The sequence below is a fragment of the Plecotus auritus genome (assembly GCF_963455305.1).
Source record: "Plecotus auritus genome assembly, chromosome: 12".
Taxonomy (NCBI): domain Eukaryota; kingdom Metazoa; phylum Chordata; class Mammalia; order Chiroptera; family Vespertilionidae; genus Plecotus; species Plecotus auritus.
Genome location: NC_137778.1, coordinates 10,447,281 through 10,466,345, shown reverse-complemented (window position 1 = coordinate 10,466,345; position 19,065 = coordinate 10,447,281). Strand labels below are relative to the sequence as shown.

General features: G+C 48.9%; 1 protein-coding gene across 1 annotated transcript; it reads left to right on the top strand.

Moving 5' to 3' along the window:
- Positions 1-743: 743 nt before the first annotated feature.
- Positions 744-9,325, top strand: FCAMR (Fc alpha and mu receptor; the record flags this gene model as incomplete). Its single annotated transcript, XM_080647796.1, has 6 exons — positions 744-863; positions 948-1,008; positions 5,028-5,366; positions 6,204-6,960; positions 8,049-8,167; positions 9,156-9,325. The coding sequence occupies 6 exons, from the start codon at positions 744-746 to the stop codon at positions 9,323-9,325; spliced, it is 1,566 nt and encodes a 521-aa protein (XP_080503922.1).
- Between the last annotated feature and the right edge of the window lie 9,740 nt (positions 9,326-19,065).

Below are 19,065 nucleotides of genomic sequence, written 5' to 3'. Positions count from 1 at the left end.
TGTCTTCTGAACCGGCAGGCACTAAGAGACCATTGCCATGATCAGAACGGGGTCTATCAAGAGTGGTCGGGTCTTGTTCACAGTAGCTGCACCTGGGCCCCCACACTGAGCTGGATCCCGCTTCAGAGCCTGGAGGTGGACAGAGGAGACCCAGCCCTGTCTGCAAGGAGCTCCCCAGGCCAGTGGGAGACACCACGGGGAAGATAGGTGTGAATGGGGGGACAGGGAGAGCTTTCTAGAACCCTCCTGCAGACAATCCTTGGGCTGAGAGTTCATTTTTAACTCCTTGTTACTGACCAGAGGCACACGACCAGCGGAGCAGAGTTTCCGTGAGGAATCTGTTCCACAAAAAAGAAGGGGGCAGGAGAGGGGGAAGGGAGCTGCTCTGTGCCAGGCTCACTGTCGGCACTTCAATCTCATTGATGTTGCATAACAACCCCATGTGCTCACTCTCTTTCCCTGGAGGGGAGACCAGTCCCTGGCACAGAGTAACCTTGCCCAGGTCCCACAGGGCCACTACGGGTTAAACCTCCAGCGTGTGGTCTTTCCCCTGCGCCATGCTCCCTGAACCCAGAGCTCCCCACACCCAGAGCTCCCCACACCCAGAGCTCCCCACACCCAGAGCTCCCACTGCCAAGTGGGTGCAGAGGGTGGAATGCCGCAGAGGGCCTTTCGCCTCTTCTGAACACAGAAACGGCCACGCAGGGGAATGGTAGCCTCGGTGGCAGTGGCCCAGGCCAAGCATGCATGCTTGGGAGTGTGAAGACGGACTCCAGCTTTTCTCAGAGAGGGCGCCCCCTGTCCTGCTCTTAGAGATGTCCATCCAGCCCACACTGAGCAGACCGAGCCCCCAAAGCGAGAAGGTGCTGAACCCAGGCCCACTGCAGCTCACCCCAGCTCCCCTCTTTATCCTTCTCAGCCTGCTTCATTTACAGTGTTTTTTGCAGGTCGCCAACCAGAGGGCAGGATGGGAAATGCAGGTGGTCCTCATACTGTGCCTGCTGCAAGGTGAGTCCCAAACAGCCCAGGGGCAGAGCTTGCAAAGCCAGACCCGAGGCTTCCAGGCTGCGGAGACTCCTGGCGGGCACCTCGGTGGCAGTCAGTGCTCCCTCGGCAGTCAGGGCACCGCCATGGCTTTCCCTCCTGGCATCCAAGGCCATGCAGCGGGTCCAAGGAGTGGTCAGATCTGGGGTCCGGGAGAGTGAGGAAGCCGAGAGCTCACAGGAGAAGGCACATGCCTAACTTGATGGCTTCTAGAATATTCATTGTTCTGATGTTCCCTACTCTCTGCCCTCTTCCATTCAACTTAATGACTGGAAGTCGGCTGCATTTGCAAGGTCAAGGTTCTAAGGTATGCAAAAAAGACTAGCACTGCTCCATGACCACTTACTCTACAATCAGGCCCAGTACAAGAGGCATAAATAAAAAGACCCTGTCCTACTTTAAAAGAGTCTATAAAAAACCTAGATAGATAAATAAAAATTGTATCTATGCAAATACTTACTTAGTCAACATATAGTATTTACAGAGAGCCGGCCATGTGCCAGGCACTAGGGACAAATGGAAGAAAGGCAGGGTCCCTGCCCTCAAGGCGCTGGCAGGTGGTGAGGTGAGGCTGGCCAGGTACATATCAGGCTCAGATGATGAATGGCCTGTTGTCATGCTGTGGTCTCTGGACTTTATTTGATGGCAAGAGGGAGCCATTAAGGAATGTAGTAAGTACGTGCCTAGAGTGCCTGGTACCTAGAACCTGGCCCCAAGTACATACTTAACAAATGGTTAGCAAGGAACTGCTGGATGAATGAACAGATGAAAATGTTATGAGAAAATGTTATGATAATGCCAAAAAAAAATTAACAATGTTTTCGGCTTATAAACAAATCAGAGTTTTAATGAATCAAAAGTAGCTAACGTTTGAGCAAGAATTCCCTGATAAATCATACCATTTCTTTAATCTCTCACTGCTCGCTTTAATTTATCAGTAGGAACTGACTCCCCATGTCCACAAATGAAAACTCAGGCAGCCCATGATTTTTCTGCTGACATGTAGATACTAGTCCTAACTTAATTGCTTTAAGTTTCAAACACGCTAAATGTAATCATTTCAAGTGTCCAGCTAGATATTTTGGTCAGCATTTTAATCTTCATTCAGAGATATGGCCCCTCATGCACCCAAGGCCTGCGGTCAGAAAGGCAGGAAGGGGGCTGGGGTGGCCACCTTCTCTCTTCCCCTCCCACTTCCCCCTTATCTTGGCAGCTGCGACTTGGACCCCAGCAGGGTCACAGCGGCAGGAGGGAGGAGAGGCAGAGGTAGGGACTCTAGTGATGGGATGGCCTGGCAGGGGGTTAGAGCTGACCCTTCCTCTTGTAGGTGCCTCTGTGGACCCTTACATGACCCCTGCTGGCCCATCTCCTCCCTGTGCCCAGGTTCTGCTGTGGCCCCTCACACAGAAGACCCCCGTCTCAGATGGCTGTGGGTTGGCTCTCTTCCCTCCAGGCCCCACCTGGCCAGGGAAACACACACACACACACACACACACACACACACACACACACACACACGTTTCTCACACCTTTGTTGGTGGGAGGAGAGAGCCAGTGCAGGGATAACCCCACTGACCTCTTGCATCTTCTCACACCAAGTCCAGGGCCTCCTTCCAACTGCAGGCCTCACCCTCCCTAGTAGAAGCCTCAGCTACAGACAACTGCTGGGAAGTGGTGGGTGAAAGAGAGCAGGGCACCTCTGCCCCTGAAGGGCAGAGAGTTTGCATCAGGGACCCCAAGTGGGCACCCCACCTCCTACTAAAACACTAGCCCTTTCTTTAATTTTCACAGGTGACCAAGAAAACCCCAAATACCTTAATTATAGACAACTAAGAGCTACTCATCAGTAATGCACCAAATGAGTTAAGGGCCAGCAGAATTCAGTATTATTGAAAGAAAAAATGTGCATTGCCAAGTTGATTCAGGATTCTAAATCATCCTCCCACAGGAAAGTCAGACCGCCCCAGCCTGCTGATTGACGGGCCAGAGCGCCTCTCACACATGCCACGTGTTGATCATGAGAGTTCCTGAAATCTGGGGGAAGAGCCCTCTATCAGGGCACCATCACTGTTGTCCTGAGGAGATCCTTGTTTGTAATTGTGAATTTTCTTGCCTTTTAATGATAAATTGCCATTTAATTTTATTAATAGGGGCATAGTTGATCATTGGTCATTTAGTTAAACCTACACTGACTATTGGTACGTCCGTAGCATTTATGGCCTTGACTCTTCCTATAATTATTCCTCAAGACACATACATGAACAGGGCCTGCTTCATGGGCACACGCCCTGTGCAGTCACATGGGACCCTATCATTTCTGAACAAGGGGTCTTATATTTCCATTTCGCAATGGCCCCTGCAAATTACATAGCCAGTCCTTGCAACAAGATATTAAACTGAACTTTCTTGGGTTCAGAGGCACTAAAGACATAGAATCAATGGATAGATGTTGAACCACTGTGTAGGACTGTGTAGAGAGACTGCAAGCTGGCTGTTCCCACAGGAGCCCACCATGTAGCCACCTGTGGGTAGAAGAGCTCACCGTGGGAGCCACGTTAAGCCAGGTTCAAAGGGACTTCTAGAAAGGCGCTCAACAAGCTTGCTGTATGTCCAAGTTTCCTGTGACAGCAGAGCAAATGTGAGCAAATGTGGGGCCTACAGAAAGGAGCTGGCTTGGGGCATCCACCAAGAGGGCCACCCAGAGGAGACTGTGACCACAACATGCCACAGGTGGCCAGAAGTCGTAAGCTTGGTAGTGGGGGAGTCCCAGGAGGCCAGCAGAAAAGGCAGTTCTCACAAGGAAGGGACTGCAGCCAGAGGCATGGACACATCTGAGAGGCAGCAGAGAAGGAAGTTGCTCTGGCCATCTGCATGTCCAGAGGGCACCAAAGCAGACCACACTGTCCCTCTCTTCGCTCTCCTCCATATCCACTCCCAGAGGGGCCTCAAAGAGCAGTTGGGGGTAGAGGAAGGGGTAGAGCAAAGCAAGAGACCCCCAAAGGTCCCCTTCCTCAACGCAGGCCTCCAAACCTAACTGGGAGAAAGAAAGAGAAAAGCTTCAGTTGGGGCAGAGAGTGGAGGTGGAAAGAGTCTTTGGACTGGACTGGTTCCATGATTTTACATATGCAACCAGTCTAGGCTAGCCTTTTCTTACCTAGGTGAGACTGTGAAAGCCACAGTGCGTGAAAGCATGCCTGCAATTGTATCAGGGAGCAGAGAAGTCCACAGAGCGAGGATGAAGAGGCAGAAAGAGAAAGAATAAACGTTTCTGCTGGCACCGATCAAGTTTAAGGCATTCCATAAACAGGCACATACGGTGGTTCAACTGGGGTTTACACTTGTTGCCAAAGCAGACATAGTCACAATACCGGCCTCTGGGCCTTGATGTGGCACGTGGTTGTGTCCATTTCTACAGAAAGGTGGCCAGTGTGAACACTTTTGCAACCCCTGGTCTGCAGATAGACCCTCCATGCAGCCCAGAATTCTTGTGTTTCAGTCCCCCTCCCCACTCCCAACCCCCCACCCCCGTTTCAACAGAAAGCATGCTGATCTGTTCTTACTATTGAACATTTCTCTTTACATTTCATGTAAATACACTGCAGTCCTCTACCAGATGTCCCCTCTGTCCTCTTACGCATGCTCAGATGGCAGCCTTTCAAACATCTGCATCGGAGCCCAGCGAAAGGAAGCCAGGCCCTGCACGGACTTGTGTGCGAACACCTGGCGCATGAGGAGTGTTGGCTAAGTCGTGGCTAAGGTGCTTCTTGCGTGCTCATCTCTCAGATGGGGCCTTGGATGTAGCTTCATTCCATATCTTGAGACTACTCCTCACTTAGGGGCTAAGTTCTGACGTTTCTATATTGATTCTTCTTGCCTCGCTTTTAAGGAGGCATTTTCTCGCCTGCCTCCTAATTCTGACACAGTGTGGAGCTTGATTGAACATGACACTCCCTCTCCTGAGACTTTGCTTTCTCTGCCTGCAGCTGCCAACGCGCTGAAGGGCCCGAGGCTGGTGTCTGGGGAGCCTGGGGGCGCTGTCACCATCCAGTGTCATTACACCCCCACGTCCATCAACAGGCACCAGCGGAAGTACTGGTGCCGCCTCAGCCCCCTGACATGGCTCTGCCACACCATCGTGTCCACCAACCACTACACACACGTTCGCTACAGTGGCCGCGTGGCTCTGGCAGACTTCCCGCACAGCGGCTTGTTTGTGGTAAGGCTGACCCAGCTGTCCCCGGAAGATGTGGGGTCCTACCGCTGTGGCATCGGAAACAGGAACAGCATGCTGTTCTTGAGCATGAACCTGGTCATCTCCGCAGGTATGGGTGAATCAAGGTGGAGAAGTGGGTGCCAGAAAACAGGTGTAAGGGAAGGAAGAGGTCCCAGGGGGCTTTAACCATGAGGGTGTGATGAGGGAAAGCTGGGGCAAGGCACAGGCTTTGAGGAGAAGGCTTCTTCTCTAAGGAAACTACCATCAGAAGGAAGGCAGGTGTCAGGGAGAACTGCCCACCTGGATGCACGTTGGTATCTCCCCCCGCCCCCCACCCCCCAATGTGTGGCCTGTACGTTTAGGGAGAGTTCCAAGAAAGTAATGAACTGGATAATGCAGCTGCTTACGGCTGTGGTGTACCAGGTCCATGTTCTGCATGGCGGGCTCTGGAGACTTGACCCCGAGCCAGGCACCCAGAGTCTGAGGAAGGCTGTGACAGACAGTCTACAGGAGAGGTGGCGTGTCAGCGAACAGGCATGCGTGGGTGCCCATGGACTTGTTTTATTTATTAGGTGTCACTTGTGATCTAACCACCTGCTGAGACTGGCTGCTCCACTGTGACTGGACTTCTTTTTTTCTTATTTGAAGAGAGTACATGCTGGGCTGTGGGCCTCTGGGAAACGGAGTAGCACGCAGGCCTCAACAGCCTGGTTAGAGACTATGTGGGCAGAAAAAGGGAGATAGGACCATCAAATGTCAATATCTGCAACAGACTAGAGAATACATCTGGTTTTCCCAAATTTTAATTTTATCCAACGGATTGACCAAAGATGGTATCACCTCGTGAGATTGCATTGCATGTAGCGAACACCTTCAGCCTGGCATCCTTTGCTAAACCCTGTGGCCGCAAATAGCCTTCCCATGTTTCCCTCTGCTCTTCACACAGGCCCTCCCAGCCCCAGCCCCAGAGCGATGTCAGCTGCCAGTGAGCTCGTCAGGAGATTTTTTGGAACAGCCTCTCCAGCGGCCAACAGATGGGCCCCAGGAACCACCCACACTATAGAAAGGCAGGGGACAGAATGGGCCAGAGCTGCTCTGACTCCAGAAACCAGCAAAACAACAGCTTCAGCTAAGGGAATACAAACCCCAGGAACCCCTGGGTTGGTGGCTGCAGGGACAGTTAGCCAGGTAGAGAGTTCCAGCTGGTCCACCATCCCTATTCCAGAGAGTCCGGCTTCAGCAGTTGGAGGGATGCCCGGTACAGCAGAACGTGATTGGCTGTGGGGCACCGGGAGCTCAGCAACAAAAAGAGCTAGGGCCAAAGAGGAGTGGAGAGAGACAGCCACTGAGGCCAACAGGCCAAGAGAGGAAGCAGAAAGGGTCAGCATAGCCCTGGCTACGGACTGGACAGTCATAAAGACCATCAGGCCATCAACACGGGCCTCAGAAAAACGGCTGTGGGAAACCCGCCAAGAAGCAAGCTTGGTTTCTATGCCACAAGCCCTGGGCTCCATTGAAGGAACTGCTGGAGCTGCAGGTGTGTGGGCCTTGGGGCCCAGCAGCACAGAGATGTCATCTGCCGAAGGGAGCACTGAAGGGGACCTAGACATGCCTGCTGGAGGCAGTGGTCCCCAAACAGCACCAAGCCAGGACCTGGTAGCAGGACCCCTAAGGCCCCCAGGCAAGGGGTCCTCCATGAAGAGGTAAAGCCCCAGGCCCTTCTGTTGGTTGGGGTTCCACATCTGCCCTTTCCTCTGGCGCACCCCTCAGTGAGCTAACTTCTGTGCCCCTCTCCATCTACTCACTTCTTTCCTTTTGTAATCACAAGACAGTAAAGGGCAAGGGACATAAAATAATCCATCCTCCCTCATTCAAGGTCCATGCTAGAAGAATCAGAGTATTTTCATGTGGTTTTCAAGAAAAATCTAAACAATGGAGTCTTTAGGACTATTAAAAATTATTTTTTAGTTTTTATTGATTTTTTAGAAAGAGAGGAAAGGAGAGGGAGAGAGAGAGAAACATTGAGTGAGAGCAGAACATCAATTGGCTGCCTCCTGCACACTCATTACCAGGGATCAAGGCCGCAGCCCAGGCATGTGGCCTTGATTGAGAATTGAACCAGCAACATCCTGGTGCATGGGACAAAGCCCAACCAACTGAGCCACACATGCCAGGGTGGGACTTTTTTTAAAAGGTGAGGAACAACAGCTCCAAAGAGAGGAGGTGACGTGCTGAAACCACAAGGAAAGATTGTGGCAGAGCCCTGACCGGTTTGGCTCAGTGGATAGAGCGTCGGCCTGCAGACTGAAAGGTCCCAGGTTCGATTCCGGTCAAGGGCATATACCTTGGTTGCGGGCACATCCCCAGTGGTAGGTGTGCCAGGAGGAAGCTGATCGATGTTTCTCTCTCATCGATGTTTCTAACTCTCTATCCCTCTCCCTTCTTCTCTGTAAAAAAATCAATAAAATATATTTAAAAAAAAAAAAAAAAGATTGTGGCAGAGCCAAATGACAAGGGTGGATTCCCTGACTCTCACCCAGTCCTCTTTCCCACTATAGCTCAGTAGAGGGACCCACACACGGGGGTGGGGGGGAGTTGGGAAAAGGAGTCAGGGCTCGGGAACCTGGGGACAGAGCTTCTGGTCCCAGTTCTGCCACTAACCTGCCATGGGAATGAGGGCAGCCAACTCATCTTGGCCTCAGCTTCTTACCCATAAAATGGTCTCTTATTCAGCTCTAACCTCACATATCTGGTGCTCTTCCCCTCCCCACCCCTGCTACTTGCACTCCAGTGCTTCTCCAGAAGAGAAAAACATCTCTCAGATGCTGACTCCTGTTTCCGCGGTGCTGTGCCCACTTGCGCTTGTGGCTCTTGTTCTATTGCAAAGGAAACTACGGAGAAAGACGACTTGTGAGTTGAGTTTAAGTAGCCCCTAGGCTGGGGAGGAGGGGGCTTGCTCCCATCTGACACCCTCAGGACTGGGTTGGGTCAAAGTTGGTGCCAGGACTTCTAGATGTAGAAGTGGTAAATTCTTGCCTGAGCCATTTAACCATTCTTGGCCTTGGTTTCCTATATCTATAATAATAAAAGCATAATATGCTAATTAGACAGGACGTCTTTCCGGACATCCTTCTGGACAACCTTCCGGACAAAGCTGGGGCTGCAAGGGAAGCCCAGGTCCCGGGTGCCAGAGGGAAGCTGGTGCCAGCAGCCGGGGGAAGGAAAGCCTATTCTTGCATGAATTTCGTGCATCGGGCCTCTAATACATATATATATAAAATTTATTTATTATTTTATGTGCCTCAGGCATGAAACAGCTCTGACCACCAACACAGGCATCAAGCTAAGATGAACTAAGAACTGTACATCTGCTTTGCCCCTGATTGATATAAGAGTAACACACCAATCAGGTGTCTCCTTGCCCATTGCCAGGGGTTTTGGCCTTGGTTTCTTTATCAAACAGGAAAATCACCTTTGACCTTATGTCTCAGTGGCATCACAGAGATTAAGGAGAAGCTCTTCTGAGGATGGCAAGACCTATGCCAACCATAGGCGTATGAACCATATGAGCAGCCCCAGCAGCAGATAGCAGGAGTGCAGGGCTCAGATGTGGGACCAGACTACATTTGTACCCTTGGCATGGCTCAGCTGAAAGTCTCTTACAGCAACAGGCTCAGGTTTAAATATTCCTAAAATGAGTTTAAACTCCATGGTATTTAAATCTGGCGAAGAAAGGGTGAGATTTTTGGGGAGCGAGTGGAGGAAGCTAAGATTCTCAGACCCAATTTGTGTCAACTTGAGGGATCAGGAAGCTCTTGAAGGCTTGTGGTGGATGGGGTGATTCTTGAGGAATCAAATTCAGTACCCACTACCCTCACAGTGTGCTCTGTCTGTGCAGCTCAGGAGACAGAAAAGGCCCCGGGAGTCACCTTGATTCAGATGACACATTTGCTGGAGCTGAGCCTCCAGCCAGATCAGCTGCCCCATGTGGAAAGCAAGATACTCCAAGAGGATTCTTCTCCTGCCCATGCCACCATGAGGGTCCCAGAGAGGGACCCTGGACCCTGAGGAATGGAAGGATAAACTTCTTGGTCACCATGGAAGGAGAACTAGGACCAAACACCATGACTCCTTCTCATCCTTCCTCCACTAGTACAAAAGGAAGCAAATGGAGCTGGCGCTCCATTAGGGAAGCAAAGGCTGACCATCCTCAGACCTATAAAGGTCATGAATTGGCCACAGTCAAAGATGACAGTGTGAGTCAAAGAAGGCTTCAAGAAAGGATTTATTAAACACTGGTGGAGGTCACCTAGGAAAAAATGTGAAATTTCCATTCTTGGAGGTTTCAAAATGTAAGAGGTTTTCAGTGTGAGGAATTACAAATTTTTCAACCATCACATCTAGCCCATGGCAGTTGCCCTCTTTTCTGATGTCTGTTAGCATTCAGCCTGCTGCACACATTGAATTATATTCATGTATACTAGCCTTGCTTTCTCAAGTAAATTCTAAGTTCTTTTAGGACAGTAATTGTGTTTTATCTCACAATGCCCCCAGAGAACTTCCATTCCAGTAGGGCCCCCCATAAATATTTGTGACTGATTGGCTGACTGCAAGGGCATGGGCTCAGTGGTCTCTGGGGACCCTATTCATGCAAATGCTCTGACTGTCCCTTCATTCAGGAGTGCCCTGGTGGTTTTTACAAAGAGACCAAAGGACAGCCAGTCCTCAGATCATCTCTCCCCATTTGGCCCCATACTCATCATGCTGTAGACTATTTGACCCAGTCAAGATTTTCTGGGATTTTCCTAAATTCCTGGAGGAAGAGGGTATTTTTCAGTAGATTCTCAACTTCTTCACAAAGCTTCTCTTGTTCAACTGCTTCTAAACCCTTGATAGCAAGGATGTTGATGGAGCTAGAAAATGGTTGAGCAGGGCTGGGGTAAGAGAGAAAGTGGCCAAATGGAATTTATGTAAATTCTGCTTTTATAACCACTTCATCTCATGCCTATGGGGGGACTTTTGCTCCACCCTTGGTCCCACTGTCTTTGCAGGAGTTACCTCTGCTTTTTTATTTTGCCATATCTGTTAACCAGCTTCCTGAGCTTCATGTCAGGGCAGAGAAGCCTTTGAGCAATTGAAGAGAAGGGAAAGAAAGACTTTGATAGCCAGTGAGAATTGTCAGGTAGACATTTCCAGAAGCTTTAGCCCTGCTTCCTAAGCTGTCAGTGGCACCAGAGACCCTTTATCAATAACTCCTCATAGCTGAGTCTGAACCCAGACACCTTCTTAAGAAAATCAAGGAGATGTTGTCTTCCTGGTTTATGAAAGAGAGAGACCCATTGTTCTGGATAAGTAGGGAAGTTGTATGCATGTAACCAAAGGGAATCATTGAATTTCAAAGCTAATAGATCCTTAGAGATTAACCTCTCTAAAACCCTCAGCCTCGTGGCAGCTAACTGAAGCCCTGTGGGGGAAGTAACTTGTTTAAAGTCACTCAGTTAACCCAGTTAGTAATAGCAGAGTGAGGACCAGAAAAGGGAACTTGGGACCTTGATCTCTTGCTGTCTCCACCATCACCATTATTAACAACATACAAAACAAAACTAATAAAAAAATCAATTACACCAAGTTGTCTTGTTCCAGGCCATTCTCATACACACTATCTCAGTGACTGGTTTAAAAAAACCTATAAGAGAGATAGAACAGCCAATATTATCCTACTCAGCCAATGAGGAAGCAGGCCCTGATGGATATGTAATTCAGCCAAGGTCACTTAGCTCGTTAGAGGCAGGGATGGGCTGAGAACCAGGTTATATAAAATCATTTTACCTAATTGCCGGTAGCATTTATCAGGCATTCTACAGAATGCTAGCTCCTCAGGATTGTTAAGAGGTATTCTGAGGAAAGGCAGATTTGGTAACTCAATGAAGTTTGGCAAATGAGGGTTAAACAATAATCTGTTTCTTCTGCACAGGATTTTATTTTAGAGCTTCTAATACACTAAAGTGCATTGTGAATAGCCCCAGGAGGTGGGAACATTATGGCTGTTTCCCCAACATTTTGGACTGTTGCATTTTGATGAAGTAATCTTACAAAACTGGGTTCCTCAGATCACCCCTTTTGAGGGAAAGCTTAATGCACTAAAGCAGGGATCTGCAAAACTTTTTTGTACAGCTGTCAGAAGGGAGGGGGTTGTGGAGCTGGGTGAAAGGGTTAGGGTTAGGGTTAGGGTTAAGGAAAAAAAATCTAACAAAAACCCATAGACACAGAAAACAATATGGTAATTACCAAAGGTAAAGGGGGTAAGGGGTGGTAGAAGAGGGTAAAGGGAGGATAAATGGTGATAGAAGAAGACTTGACTTGGGGTGGTAAACACACAAAACCATATACAGATGATGCATTATAATATAGAATTGTACACCTAAAACCTATATAATTTTATTAACCAATGTCACCCCAGTAAATTCAATAAAAATAAATAAATAAAAAGATGTAGGCCACTTCCCTCACCCCCAGTCTCCTTGACAGTCAACAATGACCAGCAAACCCCTTCTCCCTCTTCCTGTTCATCAGATTTCCATCATTATGCCTACATTATATAGTATGTATTTGAATGTGTCCGACTTCTTTTACTCAACATGCTTTTGAGATTCACCCAGGTTGTTGTGTGTACCAATAATTCATTCCTTTTTATTGCTGAAGAATATTTAATTGTATGCATATACCCAGTTTGGACTATCCATTCACCTATTGATGGACATTTGTATTGTTTCCAGGGTCTGGTTATTATAAATAAGGTTGCTCTCAAAAAAAGTTAAGTGTGTTAAAAACAAAACAACAGGCCCAAAATGGAGTCACTTATGCTAAGGCCCACATCACCACAAAGGACTTAATTATAGTTTCAGCCTCTCCCACAAAGGTAGTCTTAAATCAGTCAATCAGAAACCGCCTGTCAATAGTAGTGAAGGTATCTGCCTACTAGATCCCTGCTGTTTCCCTAAGGACAATGGCTTTGCCACAGCCAATTCACTTTTTGCTGGTATGACTTACCTGTCCCTCTCCCTTCTGCCTGTAAAAGTCTGTCATTTTTGCACAGTCCCTTGGAGGTCCTTTCTGTTTGCTGGATAGGATCCTGCCCGACTCACGAATTGTTGAATAAAGCCAAGATCTTTAAAATTTTCCCAGTTAAACTTTGTTTTTTAATAAAGGTCAACTAGTAAATATGTTAGACTTTACAGGTAGTTAGCCTCTATCACAACCACTCAGTCCTGCTGTTGTCGCACAGGAACTGGTCAGAGACAATACATGAAGGGCTGACTTTGTCTTCCAACAACATTTTATTTACAGAAACAAGTAGCAGGAACTTGCCAATTCCTGCCCTAAGCCATAAAACCAGTAAGACTCTCTTACTCCTACTCCAGTGGAGAGGACCAGACCCCACTCTTCCTCAAAAGCTCCATAGAAACTTTCCCTTCCTCCCAACTCCTCTAATACTTTCTGCCTGGGACTCAGCAGTTAGCACACCCTGCCTGACCACCCATCTTACGGGGAAGGAGGAGACCAGCCCAACAAGGGTGTTGGCCAAGTGGCTGAAGTCAGGAGCAGCTCCCAGAAGTAGAAAAGGCTGCCAAGGTAAGGTGTTATAGGGAACGCCGAGGTCCACGGGGGAAGCCAGTACAAGTTCAAAGGGCCAGAACAGAGCCAAGATCAGAGTCTCAGGGCCGAGTATGGAACTGAGCAGAGATAAGATCTGAGTGAAATCTTTGCCAGGACGGAAGTGGGGCAGCCCCTAATGTTTATAGCTTCTTTTTTATGGACTAATTGATGCATAGAATGGGGCAAGAGTGGTTGACTTAAAGGACCAGACGCAGAATAGGCAAAGCCAGCCAACTCCACTACTTGGTACTATCAGTGGTTTGTTTTTCACTGTATATCTCCTGCTAGAATGATGCCACATCACGGGGACATGGGGCAGGGAGACATCCACCACCAGGCTGGAGTCAGGACATGTCCATGGAGATTTCTAATCCCAGACCCAGGAAGCACTGACTTCTCTATGATCTGGCAGGTTCTTTGGCTCAGAGGACAGCTCTTCCACTCTCCCCTCTATTATTAATGCCACCACCACTTGTTAAAGTGTCTCCACATAGCAGGTACTGCCCTAGGTGTTTTCACATTCCCTTATTGTATTGGATGCAATATTTCTGTAAGGTAAATATAATAATTCCCATTTTACAGATGAGAAAACTGAATCCAGAGACATTAGCTAATTATACTCCTAGGAAAAGGACAAGCTGGGAATTGAATGCAACGTGAGTGATAGACCCCCACAGCTTAAATCTTTGATCAGTAGGCCACACTGCCTTCCTCCATGCTTGGAGGTATGGTCTGGGTATCTGGTCAGGTCCTTTCCTGTTTAGGTTGCCAAAGCCCCCTTTGTTTTCCCCTTTTAGGTCCAGGTGTAGAAAGATTCATAAGCATTTCCAGTAATTTGTTCTCTTCAATCACCTAACTGGCATTTTCCTGTCTTGGCCAAGTGGCCAAGTGTAAAAGCTCAGGGAGCTGGAACTGACAGCTAAAAACTCAGTCACCAGCCCTGAGGTCCTTCCTGGGTTTGTACAAACTGAGCTCAGATCTTCCTTCCCTGCAGGGGTTGGGGGTGTCCATCTTTCTCAGGTAACTCAGGGCAGATGCCCGACCCCCAGACAACAGTTCCTTGTTCTCCACTTAGACTTTGAGGGTGGGTTCTTCCTCTCCTCCAGCAGCCAGTGACGTCCAGAAATACAGAATCAGTTTAATAGCCACTTCAGTCAGATGCAAAGAGGAAGGTATTTCCATAGAAAGACCCATCATGTACTTCAGCCAAGTAAACATGGATTAGGTGATTGTTTCTCATTGGTACAGCTATTCCATGACAAAGCGCTTGACAAACATTGCCTAGAGAATGGAGATTCTACACAAAAGGAAACAGACTCTGTGGAGCGTCCAGCACCACAAAGCTCTCCACCCCTCATAAAGTGACATAGCTTGCCTTACACGGGCCCTCCCAGGCCAACCTGTTCCCTTTACTGCCAGCAAGAGGGTGAGCTGGCACCTATGTTCCACTCTCGAGGGCTCAGCTGAAACCCAAATAGTCAGCAGAGAGGTGTCCGTTCCAGGAGAGGACCCAATGCCACACTAGTGAGCACTGAGGCTTTGCCTCCGGGTCCCATTTTGTTGCAGACACACAATCATTCCTGCTTCTTCCAGCCTCTGGCCGAGTCCCCACGCTTCGCTTATTTGCCGCTGGGACCTAGATCTACAGTTCTGCTCTGAGCGTAGAGGGTCAGTTAAGGGCCACTTCGTTCCCTAATGTTACAAGTTTCTGGCTCCCCAGTCCTGAATATCTTAGGGAGGAGGAAGAGAAGCAGGACTGCCATGACCCAAAGTGTTTTCTAAGTTGTCTTCCAATTTGTCTGAAAGTACTTCACGTCTGACAAGAGTTCAGGAAGGGGGCATGAGGGAGTTTGTTTCTCCGTAGCCAGGCATGGGAAGGACTGGCAAGGGACTACGCTCTTCATTTTGCCAGCACTCTCTTTCACCTGTGTAGTGCAGACAACTAAAAATTAATTACTGTATCCATCCCCAGTAAGAAGTGGATTGCACACCATTGTACAGATGGGAATGCTGCAGTTCAGATGGGCACTGGCTGCAGGGGATCATGGGATATTTTCAATGTCTGCCTGCCAAGCAAACCTTGGGCTAGAGGCCAGGTTTAGACCAGGAACAAGGAAACAGCAAGTCTTTCGGAAGACATTGAGGGCTTATGAGAGGGGCTGTGGGCCCTGTCACCTGACACTCCACTCGTTGACTTTGGATGTCTGCTCCAAAAATCTTCCTCTTTCTTCCCCTCCCCGGCAGGGATGGAGGTAGGAGAGGGCAACCTCAGAAAGGGTTGGTTCATCTGCTCTTACCTCTTAGAACCAGAGTCTCGAAAACTCTCTCTGGCTCAGGGGGAATTGAGAGAGCCGAGGACCAAGGTCAGCTGTCCACTGCTAAGCTCTCAAGCTCCACCCCTCACTCCTTGCTCTCCACAAATGACAGCCTCCTCAGGGCAAGACACAGCCATCTATGCCTTTACTCCTCCACCAGCCAAAAGGATAAACAGTACAGACACTCCCCATCCTGGAAGCCCCAGAAAAAGTGTAGTTTTCACTCTCTGGTTGGGAGTCAACAGAGCTGGGAAAACAGGCGAGGGATTGGACATCTGGGCTGTGACACAGGGAGGCAGGTGGTCAGGGAGGAGGTGATTCAGTAAGTTCATATAAAAAAACATGGTTTAGCCGAAACCGGTTTGGCTCAGTGGATAGAGCATCGGCCTGCGGACTGAAGGGTCCCGGGTTCGATTCCGGTCAAGGGCATGTACCTTGGTTGCGGGCACATCCCCAGTAGGAGGTATGCAGGAGGCAGCTGATCGATGTTTCTCTCTCATCGATGTTTCTAACTCTCTATCCCTCTCCCTTTTTCTCTGTAAAAAATCAATAAAATATATTTTTAAAAAAGTGGTTTAAGGCTCAGATGCATACATTTGGCCACTATGTCACTATGCTCTCCAATACTATCCAGTGACTAGAACTGCTAATCTGGCCATAGCCCTCTCCCCTCTTTCACACCCTCACATGCCCACCACCAGCCTGTCATCCTCTGACTTGTCCCTCACTAAGGTTGCTCTTGGCATTGACACATGCTGCCACCTGTCTTCCTACCTACCCCCTAACAGGGAAGCTCACCTGACAAAAGGCTCCCGCCTTTGAACATAAGTCTGGCTCAGAAACTCCCTAAAAGTTTACCCAAGTCCAGCCAACCAAATGTACTATTCCCATCCCCACTCTCTCAGTGGGATTCTGAACAGCGACCACACAAGGGACCACAAAGCCAGCCAGCAGCGCCGAGCTGAACAACAAGGGCAGTAGTCCCCACTCCATGCCCTCCCGCAGCCCAAAAGTTGACATTAGAACAGGAGGAGTAGCCCAAACCGATTTGGTTCAGTGGATAGAGCGTCAGCCTGCGGACTCTAGAGTCCCAGGTTCGATTCCGGTCAAGGGCATGTACCTTGGTTGCAGGCACATCCCCAGTGGGAGGTGTGCAGGAGGCAGCTGATGGATGTTTCTCTCTCATTGATGTTTCTAACGCTCTATCCCTCTCCCTTTCTCTCTGTAAAAAATCAATAAAATATATTAAAAAAAAAAAAAAAAAAAAAGAACAGGAGGAGTAGATGCTGTACTCCCGGCGATGAATGACGACTAGAGTGAGGAAATACCAGATCATTATCTGTTGACAGCAAGGGTGAAACTACTTGGGCATGGAGTATCCTAAACAGTCAATATTCTTTAAAAAAGGTGGGGAGGGGGTGTGGGGGGAGAGGGGGCTGGCTAGTTAGCTTTGGTAGATTCACTGTCACACTTCTATCTTACAGTGATTGATACTAAAATGACTCTGTGGTAGTATTAGCTTACTGAGGAATGCTGGGTTTCAGAGCTGGCCAGCCAGAGATTACACATTGACTCCAGGCAGAGGTTAAACATTGACCCCAGGCAGGGGTTTAACATTGACTCAGCCAAAGATGTGCATGTGGGAGCAGAGAGCTGGCAGTAAACAGCAGTGACTGGCATTTCATCTGTCCTCTTACCTCATTCACATACCACATTCATAAGAACCATCCCCAGTGAGGGGTGTCGGGAGGGCAGTGGAGACGTGGGGCAGAACTGTATGGCTTAGGTCTCCCCTTCTGTTGGTAGCTGGGTCAACCCAGGGTCTTGAAGCATCAAACTAAGGATGCCAACCTGAAGGGTTGGACCTGTGTGGGCCTGTGTGTTTGGTCCTCTCCAAGATCAAAGGGGCAAAGGGGAGTCCTTTACTGCCTGTGAAAACACAATCCAAAGGTTTCAGAAGCGGGGGAAATGCCCAGTGCTAGGAGACCTTGGTGCTGCCCCCATCCATGCCATTGCCTCACTGTGCAAACTTGGGCAAGTCATTCCACTTCTCCACCCTTGGTTCTTCATGGATCAGTGGAGAATAACTGTTTGTTTTGAAAGCCTATGCTGTCCCATTTATTGAAGCTGATCGATAAGCAGCTAGCAGATGCCAGCCAATGCACGTTATACTTAATCTTTTTAACATATGTATAGGGTAAATATAATTAGCCCCGTTTTATAAATAACTTGTCAAGGGTCCCTTGGCTAGCAGGTGGCAGGCTTGGATGTGAACCCGGGCGTGCTGGGCCTGGAGCCTGTGAGCTTCCCACAGGCAGCCCTGCCTCTCCACGTTGGCTGCCACCTGACTGTTCTCTGTGGCGGTGGTGGCAATGTGATGACTCCTCAATTAGACCATAAGGCCTTGGGGAACAGGGATGCCCATTTCTGTATGTCTCAAATCTGCCTGGACCTTGAACTGGTCTTGAACATAATAGATGTCATGCTAGGCTGAAAAATGCCACCCGAAAAACATGTTTGTCTCATGAAACCTGGAATCTGTACATGTGACCTTATTTGGGGAAAGGGTCTTTGCAGATGTGATTCAGTTCAGGATCTTGAGATCATCTCAGATTATCCAGGTGGACCCCAAATACCATCCTTATAAGAGAGAGGCGGAGAAACCTCTCAGCCACACAGAGAAGGCAATGTGAGCACAAGGGCAGAGATTGGAACACAGCAGCTACAAGGCATAGAATGCCAAGGGATACCAGCAGCCGCCAGAAGCCAGAGAGGCCTGGGCAGATTCTCCATGGAGCCTCCAGAGGGAGCATGGCCCTGTCCACCCCTTGGTTTCTGACTTTGGGTCTCCCGAATGGAGAGAATACATTTCTGTTGTTTTAAGCCACGGAGGTTATGGTGACTTGTCGCAGCAGCCCCAGGACCCTAATGCGGTGCTCAGTGAAAACAGAAATCCTGGAAGTAGAAAAGCCCTGGAAACCATTTGGCCCAGCCCTCCCATTTAGCAGCTGAAATAATCACAGCCCTAAAGGAGGACGCGATTGGCAGCGGCCACTCAGCAAACTGCAGGCAGAGCCAGAACCAGGACACAGGAGTTCTGACCCCAGACCAGTGCTCTGCGTGTCCCCACACTGATTCATGCCAAATCCCGAGTCATGAAAGTCAAATGAGAAGCTGTTCTTCCTCTTACATGCTCCTCATACTATTATTTTAAAAGAAAAGGGAGAGTTTAAGCACGTGAAGTAAGTTTTGGAAGCTATAATGACTGCTGTTACCATCCTTATTATTGAGTTGGCCAATTAGGCCCTCTTGGCCAGTCCCTCCTCCCCCAGGAATGGGATGCAGGGGTTACTTTTAGGGGCTCTGAGTCCCAGATGGGGAAACCACAGTGAGAGAGGGGAAGCTGGGGGACTCCAGTCTCACCACAGCATGTGACTGAGCCCAAAATAAGATGCAGGGTTTTGACTTCCTGGTTCTTACCTGGGCTCTACTTCTCATTTTTCCTTTCCCTAAGCTGGGCCATGGAGCAGGCGGGCTTCAGGAGTGTGTGTGTGTGTGTTTGTGTGTGTGTGTGTGTGTATCTGTGCATGTGTGTACGTGTGTGTGTGCACTCGTGTGTGCTCTTATGTGTATGTGTGTATCTGTGTGTGTGTGCACATGCATGTGTGCATATGCATATGTGTCTGACATGGTCTGCTAAGATAGTTTTGGGGACTCCTGGGAACACACGCTGGGTCATGATCTAGGAAACCTCACCATCATAGAGTACGAGCACATGGCAGAAGGTCTGGGGCCCCCAAATAGTATAAGAATCAACCGTTTCATGGATGAGCTTCC